At 37.3% G+C, this 12,359-nt stretch overlaps 1 protein-coding gene across 1 annotated transcript in view; it reads left to right on the top strand.

The window, feature by feature from the left end:
* Positions 1-12,359, top strand: part of LOC121637832 (complement C3-like) — a 42,658-nt gene that overhangs the window by 26,474 nt on the left and 3,825 nt on the right. Inside the window, exons 23-33 of the mRNA XM_041982137.1 lie at positions 1,119-1,176; positions 1,266-1,355; positions 3,462-3,668; positions 3,845-3,920; positions 4,123-4,282; positions 4,501-4,596; positions 4,936-5,086; positions 5,263-5,348; positions 6,215-6,292; positions 6,370-6,525; positions 6,620-6,682. Coding sequence (XP_041838071.1) covers positions 1,119-1,176; positions 1,266-1,355; positions 3,462-3,668; positions 3,845-3,920; positions 4,123-4,282; positions 4,501-4,596; positions 4,936-5,086; positions 5,263-5,348; positions 6,215-6,292; positions 6,370-6,525; positions 6,620-6,682 — 1,221 coding nt within the window. The remainder of the gene's footprint in view (positions 1-1,118; positions 1,177-1,265; positions 1,356-3,461; positions 3,669-3,844; positions 3,921-4,122; positions 4,283-4,500; positions 4,597-4,935; positions 5,087-5,262; positions 5,349-6,214; positions 6,293-6,369; positions 6,526-6,619; positions 6,683-12,359) is intronic.

Genomic DNA, 12,359 nt, shown 5'->3' with positions numbered 1-12,359 from the left:
CCTCCCTCACGGAGCAGACGTCACCTTCGTCTTCCAGTCAGGACTGGCATAATGTAAAAGGGCTTCTGAGGACAGCGTCTGGGGACGGGTCCCATAGTCAGATACCTCACTGATGTTTCAGAGAATCGTAGTTAATTTCTTAACCTAAAGTTTTATTTAATCAGATGCACAAACTCATTCCATTGATGCACCACATCTTTTAAGGATGCTGGATGTGTTTTACCAGGTGGTAGTTTGCCCTACAAACTGTAGAGTGTTTAGTATTTGAAGAAAGATGAAAATGTATTCTTCGGTATATCTCTCAATAGCCACTACACCACAAGGATGTGCACCCTGACACAGTCATGGCACCAGATTGCAGGCTTGTCCGAGTTCAGGAAAAATTAATTGCCTGTTTCTACATAAAGCTGCTTTTATATGATTTGAATCTCAGTGTGTGATCATTTATAACCAAGTGCATTACTTTAAAAATGAGGAAAAACAGGTTTCAGTGCACGTCTTTATTGTTATAATTTATTTTAATTAATTATTTTGGCCTTATGTTTATTTTTCCTTATCTCTGTCTCACCTCTGTTCCTGGACATGGATTGAATGTATTGCCCTTCATTGGGAATTTTCAGCCATTTGCCTGCAATGTAAAGCCAGCTAACACATCCTTTTAACTTGTGGCAAGATTGTTATTCACTAATTCAAGAGGACAGATAGATAGAAGATAGAAGATAGAAGTTAATGGTTTACAAACACTTCTAATTTGTATTAGGGCTTTATGTAAAAACAGTACAACTCAAGACAAAATTTAAATTTGTAAGATGTTGGTGAATGAGGCCGAATATCCTGAAAAACAAAATCTTTCTACTGGGCTAATATCCTGTTAGGCAGGCAGGTATTGATGTTACTGTGGGTGCTTCTCTTTGTAGTTCACAACCCTCTCAAGCACAAAAAATGTGGCTTTAATCTTTTTTATTTATTTATTTATTCATTTTTTGTAATGTGTTCTCTTTAAAACATATTTTAACCATAATGGAAGATCATTTGTATTCTGTTGGTTTTCTGAAAGAAAGTTGTTTCTGTGTTAGTTTTTTCCACTGTCGATTTGATAATTAATTACTGTTTTCCAGCCTCAAGGTGTTAAAGTTGAAATTGAAAAGAATGTAAGACTAGAACCTGGCAAGAGAGGTGAGTTCTGACAGCAAACAAAAACTTGTGATGCCTGTTTTTTATTTTTTTATTTTTTGTGAATATGCTTTTGCTGTTTCTCCTCTTAGGTGGAACTCAAGTGGAGACTATCAACAGTCAAATTAATGCAACAGATATGGCTCCAGACACACCAATGAACACTCTAATCGCTGTGACAGGTGACATTTTAACTCTCAATCGTTGAAAGTGAATAGTGCGTTGCCACAGTGAATGTGAATCATTTTTATGGGGTCCTACTTCAACAATAACCACCAGACATGTTTCTGATTTCCTCTTCAGACTCAAACTATATATACAACTCCGAAAAAACAAAAGAGACCTCTACCATTTATCCTTTAATCCTTTAATTTAATTCCTACACAAGCTTATCCCATTCTGCTTTACTAGTACAACAAAGCTACAGTCAGGCAGAGAGCAAAAAGGATGACCACGGTCTCATCACACAAGAACCACAGACGGACATTAAGTGACCATCAAACAGAATGGCAAACTGAAACTGGGATGAAGTGCATGACAAGAACAGTTGGAAACTGGCTGCTACAGGCAAAACTCACCTTAATTGGTGAAAAGCAAAAACCTCAGGCTGAGATTTGAAAATGACCTCAGACTGAGGTCTTACTCCAGTCTTCTACTAGACAGTAGAAGTCTGTAGTAGGTCATCTTCTCTGAGTCAAATTTTCAGCTTTGCCCAACACCTAGTTGGTTTATGGCAAGATGGAGACCAGGGGCCTCATTTATAATGCTGGTGTAGGTACAAAAACCAGCGTACACCAAATATAGTCAACTTTTAGGATTTATAAAAACCATACTTGATGGGAACTGACAGTGACTTGAGCTGGCAAACACAGGTTGCCACTATGTGTGCCAGAATCCATCAAAATTTTCTTTTTTTCTATTTGGCCATTCTGTGGTACAGTATCACCAGTTGGTTTGGGAATCTAACAGTCAATTCCAAATGTCAGACTCACAACCTAATAAAAGCAACTGGTAAGATCATGGGTAGGATGTATGACACTGAAGTCAGGAAGAATGTATAGAATTCCCTGTGCAAAAACAACAAGTATAAACATTAATTTGTTTCTCTGTCCATTACTCTTATCAACAAGTAAATGTAGTGACATGTTAATTATGAAAGAATGTATGGACAATCTATTATTTGTACAGTATATAATGTTATAACATTTACTACACAAACTTTACATAAACATAACACTTAGACTCCATTTTGCTCCTCATAGTTAGAGTAGAATATACAGTCTGTACACATCAAACAGAATGTCTGCCATGTGTTTTGACTAACTACACTGCACCCCACACTACCCAAAACATGTAGAAATGCAGCTTGTGTTAACTCAGACAGAGCCCTTAAATGTCTTTCCATTTTTTATTTTGGAGTTTATTTTGGCTTGATAGTCGGTCAGAAAGTCATATAAAAAATAAAAACACACACATACCAGGATAAATATATACATTATTTACAGTGAAAGTAAATAATCTAGCAGCATAAACACAGTAGGTTAACTTCATCATGTGATTTCCACCCAATCCATAAACATTATACCAGAGATAACTAAAATTATCAACACATTTATTTATCAAATAGCATAACAAACTAAAATCTAATTGCTACCTTACCAGTTAGCCAATATTGCACCAACTTAATGTGCAAACCATATTACATTCCATTCTTGCAGATCTAACACATAATGCAACCCAGCAAGTAGACATAAATACACACCCACATCTACCACGGATCCATATTTACACCCCAAAACAACATGAGCCCGCCTAGACTACATTTAAGAGTACAAGCACATGAACCAGGCATGAGGCCAGCTGCCTCTTCAATACTTGCTTATGGGTATCTGATACCACACAGTTAGTTGGAAAACGAGCCTGTCATACGCTCGCTGCTAAAGCAGCTGTTCTGTCGGCTGCTACTTATGCAATGAAGATGTTCGTCAGGGCAGAGCACTCCAGGCACGAGCAAACAGCAATAGTTTCGACCTGAGCTGTCCGACAACCAGCAGGTTAGCACGACAATGTCAAAGCCAAGATCATTAAATTAATGTTTCATAGTTATAGTGAACTTATAAGATGCCTGAAACACAAGGTGCATATCTATCTGTAAACATTCACTTGAAGACATTTTGACCAGGAGTAGGCAAAGTTTCACATGTCACTGTAAAACATCTTTGATTTTTGCAAATACTATCTCAAAAGTTATGTGATTTTTATTTATTTATTTTTTTGTGTTCATACAGGAAGAGAACAGATGAGTTCACTGATTGAGAATGTCTTTAGTGGGAAGTCTATGGGCACTATGATCCAAGAGCCCCACGGCTGTGGAGAGCAGAACATGATTAACCTAACCCCGACTGTCATTGCAACCATATATTTAGATAAAACCAACAAGTGGGAAGACGTGGGCTTTGAGCAGCGCAACACAGCTTTAAAACACATGAAAACTGGTAAGCTTGTACAAATTCAAAGCATTATATGAGTAATCAAATGCTATCACATAAAAAAATGTGAAGATATAGCCCAAACATACATATTATTCTCCTTAAACTACTCTTCAATGACTGATATTCATTAAAAATTTAAAATTTGCAAACAAAAGGATTTTTCTTTTAATTTCCTCCAGGCTATCAGTCCGAGCTAGCGTACCGAAAAGATGATGGATCTTTTACAGTTTTTATGCATACACCAAGCACCACCTGGTGAGACACCTAAACATTCATGAATATGTACAAACAAAAGGAATATCCTTCTTTTTCTGAGTAATGAAAATATACTATATGCAATGTTTTATGTAGGCTACTATACACAGATTAATAACACTCAGACAAATGATAGATTCCTTCATCTTTGTTCTCTCGTTTAATTCCCTGTCCTGTGCTCCAATTTCCTTTCTACTCCAAGGCTGACTTCCTACGTTACAAAAGTGTTTGCAATGGCCTATGAGCTTATTGCAATTGACAAAAACGTGATCTGCAGTGCCGTCAAGTTTCTCATTCTTAAAACACAACAACCTGATGGCATTTTTAAGGAAGTTGGAGAAGTGTATCACAAAGAAATGATTGTGAGTGGATGGATTTCAGTATATGCAGTCCCTACATCTGATTCAAAAAGATACATGTATACACTACCAGTCAAAAGTGTGGACACATTTCCCCATTAGATTTAATGGGCTAGTGTGTCCAGACCTTTGACTTGTACTGTATACATATATTTATATAAGAAGTTAAATCTAAAGAAATTTGTGTGTGTGTGTGTGTGTGTGTGTGTGTGTGTGAGTAGGGGGATATCGGCGGAGAAGATTCAGATGCTTCACTGACAGCTTTCGCCCTGATTGCCATGCAGGAGTCAAAAACATTGTGTTCTGAAACTGTTGGAGTAAGCAACCCACCTAAACACTGTGTTTTTTCCTGTACCCTCTTTTCTTCATTTTGTTTTCAAAAAAAAAGTATCTTGTAATTAAGCAAGTACATGCAAATAAAGGATTTTTTTAACACAGTATAGTCCCAGCTGCTAAGGGATATGCCTGAAAAGACTGCAGTGTTAATATACCTAATATTTTGCACACAGCTGTTATACAGATCGAGTATGAGTATTATATATTAATATACTACTCTAAATAACACAAAACTAAGAACAAAATCTTTATATTTTATATATTTCTTAAGGTTTACTGTCACTTATTTCCTTTTATGAACTGTCTTTGTCTTCTTACAGAGTTTGCCAAACAGCATACAAAAAGCAGTAGCATTCCTGGAGAAACAACTTCCCAGGCTCACCAATCCCTATGCTGTTGCAATGACATCATATGCCCTGGCAAATGAAAACAAACTGAACAAAGATATCCTCTACAAGTTTGCTGCCCCAGGTTTTCAATGAACTTATCCTACATTTGATCAAATCCAATTAATGCATGATAGATATAGACATAGATAAATGTACAGGGCAATTTAGAAGCTATTCAGTTAAACTTTAAGTACAGTTTGCAGCTGACGTTGTCAGAAGATTATGTGTATGTGTGCATGCATTTGTCCTCTGATACAGATCGATCCCACTGGCCAGTACCCAAGGGACACATTTTCACATTGGAGGCCACAGCTTATGCTCTTCTTGCACTTGTCAAGTCTCAGGTCAGCATTTCTATTTTACAAAGAACTGTTTAATCAGATGAGAATTTCAGGGTGCATTCATATCAGGATAGTCCAGGGGACTTAATTCACACCTTTGTTTAGTTTGGTTTGCTTTCACACTGCACTTTAACTCAAGCAGACCATAGCCCCCAAACAATGTCCCACAGTTTCAAAAACCGCTTACTAGAGGGGATATTCCCCGACCAAGAAGAAAGATGACGACATTCTAGCTCATGATTGGCCAGGACCAAAAACAGCTCATTCACTGAATGTAAATGAGCTTTAGTTTCTGTTTTACTTTGGTGTTCAAACCTAATACGGTTTTATACAAGAATATATCCAGTATGAGCAATAGGAGAGGGAAGCAAGATATCCAGCATGTTGCTCTACAACATGTCAGTTCCTGTCTTTGGTTCACTGGATGATCGGTTTGCAGTCACACTGAAAGAGAAGTTTGCCAGGTTTTTTACTTGCTATTGAAGCAAGACCCCTGCTTTTCAAGTGTACTAGAGTTCATTCCTTGGTCCACACCAGTATGAATACGGGTTCACACTACTCCAAAAATGGACCAAAAAGTGCCAGTGTGAATATGCCTTCAATCTTATTAGTTTGGTAGGTTTATGACAGCACTGGGGTAAGTGGTACTAGATCAAAAGTATGTGAATATTTCAGTCACTACAGTTTATCTTGCGGATACCCTGGGATTCTGCATCAGATTTATAATCAATTATTCATCTTGTTATTTGGCATGTATAAAAAAAGAATGGTTGGAAGTTTTGCATGGTCATTTTAAAGGGTTCTTAGCAGATGAAATACACTTAGACTACATTCAATAAAAATGTTTTTCTTGCCTGCTGTTGATAAAGGCCTTCCAAGATGCTAAACCTGTGGTGAGATGGCTCGGTCAATACCAAAAGATGTTGGGAGGCTATGGTTCAACTCAGGTAAAGTAACTTTTTTTTTTTTTTTTTTTTTTCAGGTAATTTTTGTTTGAAGCTTTTGATTATGTTTCCATCTTCAGGTTACTGTAATGGTGTACCAGGCTGTAGCAGAGTACTGGAAAACTGTCAAAGAACCAGAATATACTCTTAAAGTAGACATGATGGTACCAGGCAAGTCATTGATGGACAAGTACAGCTTCACCAGTGAAAATCACTATGCTGCAAGAACATCCAAGGTGAGAACACCTGTACACAAAAATGAACATTAGGGTGGATGAGCATTGATCCTTTGAATATGCATGACTGTTTGCCCACTTTACATCTCAACAGTTCCAAGGTATCAATAAAGATGTAAACCTGACTGCTTCTGGAAATGGAGAAGGAATGTTTCAGGTAATTAAAACACTTTTTTTTGTTGTTGTTATTATCTCATATATGTATGTATTTTCAATCCTACATGAGGCTAATGGTAATTTTGACATTATTGTAAAGAATATAAATGCATATTACCAACTTTTAATTTAGACACCACATACACAGAAGTATTTTGAATGTATTTTGGCTATGGCTGAATTCCCCCTGCTGGAGATTTCATTCCACATTTTTTTTCTTTTTTTATTTTGTTTCTAGCCTCATTTGATGGTATGATAAAAAGCTTAATAAAATATATTAATATCAAAGACCTGTTTATCTAATCAAACAAATCAATGTTATGTGTGTTTAATAAATGTGCATAAATCCTCTTTCATACTCTTTCATACAATATAACACATTATAAATTAACATACAATCAAAGCTTGCAATCTGATCATGGCAGTCATACTCATTAAGTTTCATGTGTTGAAGGTGGCTAGCATTATGATAGATCAAGGTTGTCTTCCATTTTAAAACAATGAAAAAAAATGGCCACATCAATTGATTTATTTATGTAGAACGTTTTAGTTAAAATAATTCAGTGTCATTAAAATAAAGCAATCAGCTGCAAACAGATAATACATTTGAAGAATCAAAATAAGTTAGAATGGAAATAACAGCATCACAGTGTGCATAAAAACTAAAAGCAGCTTCTCCCTGTAGGCAAGGCATTTGTATAGCACAATTCTCGGTCTCCTGGTGATATTTCAATATATTTCTGTGTGTCATCTGCGTAGCTATGGTAACTAATTTTGTTGTTCTTTATGACCTGTGCCAGTGGGAACAAAGCGGCCCCAGGATGGAACCTTGGGGAACTCCACATGTAATTCTTGTCTACTTGGATGTAAAGTTACCTATTGACACAAAATACTTTCTGTTCTCTAAATATGTTTTGAACCAGTGTAGTGCAGTGGCAGAACCAGTGTAGTGCAGTGGCAGAAAGGCCCATTCAGTTCTGCAGTTGTTTGAATATGTTGTGGACAACTGTATCAAATATAGCACTGAGGTCTAGTAAGACTAAGATTGACATTTTTCCATTGTGTTATTTAAACATATGTCATCAATCCCTCTGCCTAATTCTAAACCCTCTAAACAGTCTTGGTGCTGTGGTGCTGTCTAAAACCTGACTGGAAGACATCATAGCAGTTGTTTTGTGTTAGAAAGGGAAGATTTGAGATTGGCCTGTAATTGTTCATTTGTGTTTTGTCTAGATTGTCCCTTTTTAGCAGAAGCTTGATTACAACTGTTTTTAGATGCTCTGGGAAGACGTCCGAAATTAATGATGAAATTAACAGATCTGGCTGCATAGTCTTTGAGACCTTTTTGGTAAATCCTGTGGGTAGGATGTTCAAACAGCAAGAGGAGTTCAGTTAATGTAATATGCCCCCCCAGATCTTTGCTATTAATAGGGTTAAACTGTGTCATGGTGTTTAAACGGGGTTTCAATGGACACAGTATGTCTGTTGAACCTGCTGCTCATGAACCAACTTGTCTGATATTCTGGATTTTGTCTGTGAAGAATTTGGCAAACTCATTGCAGGCCTTGGTTGAATTAAGTTCAGGTGCTAATGATGCAGGAGGGTTTGTTAACCTGTTGACAGTGGCAACCTGTAGATATGTTTTTCTCCATCTGCGCTCGGCTTTCCGACACTCTTTTTTCATGTTTCACCAGAGTGGAATTTCTCCATGACTTTTTCCTTCCAGAGACAACTTTTACCTTAATGGGAGCAATAGCATCTTGTTAGCATTGAAACTAGTGAAAAGCTTATTGACTGAACCCCCTGACAGGGAAGGTGTTAAAGAAAGAGACAACTGAGATATTTGTGTGAACAGGAATCATACTCTCAAAGAAAACAGTAAAGATCAGACATGCTCACATCACACACAGTAACCTTGGAAAAGTCCAAACTCTTTGAAATCAGTAACAGTTAGAGTGTGTCTATTAGTGTGTGTGGGCTCTGTTATATGCTGAGTCAGCCCAAAGTTGTCCAAACTATTACTCAGGTCTCTATTCCCTTTGTCGTGAGGGTTGTCAACATGGATGTTAAAATCACCGACAATAATTACACAGTCAAAATCTACACAGATTATAGCCAGCAGGTCCCTAAAAGTATCATAAAATACTGTGCAGAGTCCGGGAGGCCTCAAAATATTTAGAAACATGCAGGACTGGACTGGGACACAAAGTCAGGTCGGGAGTCATACACTCATTCAGGCCACTCCAACACATATACTCATGCATATGCTCACACTTGTGCAAGTGTACATACACACACATGGACTTAATAATCACCAAAGCTCATTATTCTAGACCAACATTCACGAAAACTACAAATCACTAGTCCAGTGTTTCTCTCTTCTCGATACAAAGTCAAACCAGTACTCTTATATTAATGATGATCTTCTGTTGAGATAAATAACATGGTTGTTTCATTTTGTTTGCAAATCATTTAGATGCAAGTTTATCGTAGTACATTTAATACACCAACACCAATATTCACTACTAAAAACATAAAGTGGTCAACAGCAAGTTCACCTGATGTGATTCAGATAACATCAAAAAATTAAAAAGTCTTCTCACCTTAGACAGATAAGAAAATGTCCAACTTTAGGAGGGGTTCCCAAACTTTATCATGCAGGAGCCCACCTGTGGAGACATGTTTGGCTCAGCAGGACTGTTACGACCCAACTTAAGGGGTAGGGAAGGGTGTAACAAAGACACGGTGAGGACAGTTGTTATTTCAAAATAAAAGCACATTTATTTACAATTCCAGTGCGAAGTGATGGACATCCTGTAACACAAAATAAGATGAGCTGGGGTTAGCGGACCTGCAGAAAGAAACAAACTAAAACCTATTCCAAACACACACCGAGTGCAAACGAAACACAACCGCCACTCGGTGGTGAAACTAAAAACCCAAACAAAAGCAACAGGCCCATAACTAAAGTGACCGTCGTCACAACACAATAAAACGCTAACCTAGCCCAGCTCTAACACAAACACAAAGTAAACTTAACTCAACACTGAAACACCTATTGTGGAAAGGAGGTGGTCGCGACACACACACACCCGGTGCACAACATGAGGGGGAGAGAGGCCGGAGCCATTCTGGTTTCCCCCCCTCCAGACCTGCCTCGGCTGCAGCCTTTTCAGCCTGAGCTGTCCCGTGAGCTGCAGCCTGACTGGTCCAGAGGGGTGCCAATCACACAGGGGCGGGGACCAAGGCGCTGGCCCTGGCCACTCCTGGCAGCGCTCTGCCGCCCCTAATTATAAATAACCGGCCACAGCTTGGCCTCGACAAGCAGGGCCGTAACAAGGACCTGCCAAATATTTCATGCAGGAAAATAAACCATGTCATTACTATGGGAACAGAAACACATCCACACACACTCCATATGGAGTTTTAATTAAAACCTCAGACATCAACATTTACACAACAAGCACAAAATGCTGCAATCACATTATTTACATCCAGATTAACACACTGACATGCTGATTAAGTTAAAAAGTTCCCTCATCAGCATTTAACCTGGACTAATGAAATGTTCTTTACTCTCACAGCTGTGCAACTACTTGTGTGTAGGACGGGGACAGATGTGGACAGGGACAGATGTGGACAGTATATGAGGACGCACTGTTGTAGCCAAGCAGCCAAAGTATTAAAATATATACCAGTCAGTTTAATACAACACAAATAATTAACTAATTATTTTATTTTATCCAGGTTACACCAGGAATCCCCAAATATGAGCTGCGAACTAAGATGAAACAAATAAAGAAAAGGCACTGTCTGACAAGACAAAAACTTTCTTTCTTTGGTTCAAACATTACGATTCTACTACTTTATGGTTTCTTTGTTCTTTTTATATTCCTACTCATTCTTCTCTAAGTTTACTACTATGCTTTTGGCTCAGGGCAGACTTTATACCATTGTCCAACCAAAGCGCAGAGATTTTGGCGTGGAGGTGGGCTTTACGTTTAAGGCAGAGATTTATCGAATGTCATCTGTAAGTGTTAAAACTAAATTTTTCAGATTTTCCAACCTTCAAGAACATCACATATACTAATCATGAACAGTGGAAGGGAAAGATTAATTAATTCATTAAAGAAAAACATTTGAATACTTTTCCACATGCACTCTGTCATCCAGGGACCTGAAAATACTTTTGTCCATGGTTAGGGTATTGATTGATGTCTGAATAAATGTACAATTTTTTTCAATTCATTTACAGGTTAAGCACATTTATAAAACCAAAGACTCTTGAGGATTTGTCCCCTCAATGTCAGAATTTACTCAAGTGCAACTATATGATAAATTGTCCCGGAATCGTGAATGAAGTTCTTATCTGTTTTATTCTAAAAAAATGAATCCACTTAACAAGTTCAATATGAGATCACAGCACTGAATACAGTTTTAAGCACTTAGTAGTAAAACCAGTTCTTAAAGAAATTAATTCTTTCTTGACATGCATAATAAAAGTCTAGTTCTAGGGGGGTTGTGTTATCGTTCTCGGGAGATAAAAAAAAGGGAAATGGTAGACTCCAGTGATTTACATGTCTCCAAGGAGGAGGGGAGAACCCTTTGGAATTCTAAAGGTCTCTTTGTATTTCAAACCTCTGTGTATTCTAAGTGAAGAACTTTTTGGAGGGCAGACCCCAAAAAGGTGCTACTCTTAGGATTCTTTCAAGCTGCTGGTAACGTACCAGGCAAATGGGCGAAAGTCTTGATAAACATCTAACCATCTGTTGAGGATGGGAAGTTGTCTTGTTAGGTGGTAAATCTGAGATCAGTTATCATCAATGTTTGTTTGCAACGTCATGGAATTGAGTGGATTTAACATCTGAGCAAGCACAAGTTTATAATGCTAAATATTCTATTCAGGAATATATAGTAAGATTTTTTGTTTAGTTTTTTTTTTTTTGGCTAAACTGAAAAATAATTATTTTACATAATGATTTCTGTAATTGTATGAGTTCGAGACATCTGATGGTATTTTATTTCACCTCCATAGTGTCCAGACAAGAAAGCAGTTTGCACTATAGTGCAATCATCTACTGTATTTTAGTCACACAGTACACGAAATATACTACTTATAGTGATCAGCCTAATAAAACCTTGAAGGAAAACTGGAAGTTAACAGAATTACAGTGATAAACCACTGCTACGAGGGACATCCTAATCCTTATATATGTAATAATTTTGAAAAAGAACATCTAGATGTGATCACTTTGACTTATTACAATTGCATAGAATTTGTTATATTAGAGGGAATGTTAATTTTTACATCATTATTCTCATTTTAATAACAAATTAAATTAATATTAGTAACAAATAAATAGCAGCTGAAAAAAAACTGAAAAAGCTTAAATATTTATATTGTCTTTCTGTAAAATAACTCTTAATCTCCACCTTTCTTTTCTTTGCTCCCGGCTGATGCTGACTGAAGACACAACCACTATTAGCGCTGCTTTCTGGTACTAGCTAGCACTTTCAGTAGTCACGGGCACTGGTTCTTTTAACAAAGTGAGTGATGGTGAGGAAAACCAATCACATTAGCAAGAAATTAAAAAAGCAAAGTTAATCATAGCATTTATGGTTTATAAGTCTGGACTTAAAGCAGTGCTGTCGTCGATCGAGGTTGGATCCTTCACCTG

The sequence above is a fragment of the Melanotaenia boesemani genome, chromosome 4 (genome assembly GCF_017639745.1).
Source record: "Melanotaenia boesemani isolate fMelBoe1 chromosome 4, fMelBoe1.pri, whole genome shotgun sequence".
Taxonomy (NCBI): domain Eukaryota; kingdom Metazoa; phylum Chordata; class Actinopteri; order Atheriniformes; family Melanotaeniidae; genus Melanotaenia; species Melanotaenia boesemani.
This window is presented reverse-complemented; position numbering and strand designations above follow the sequence as displayed.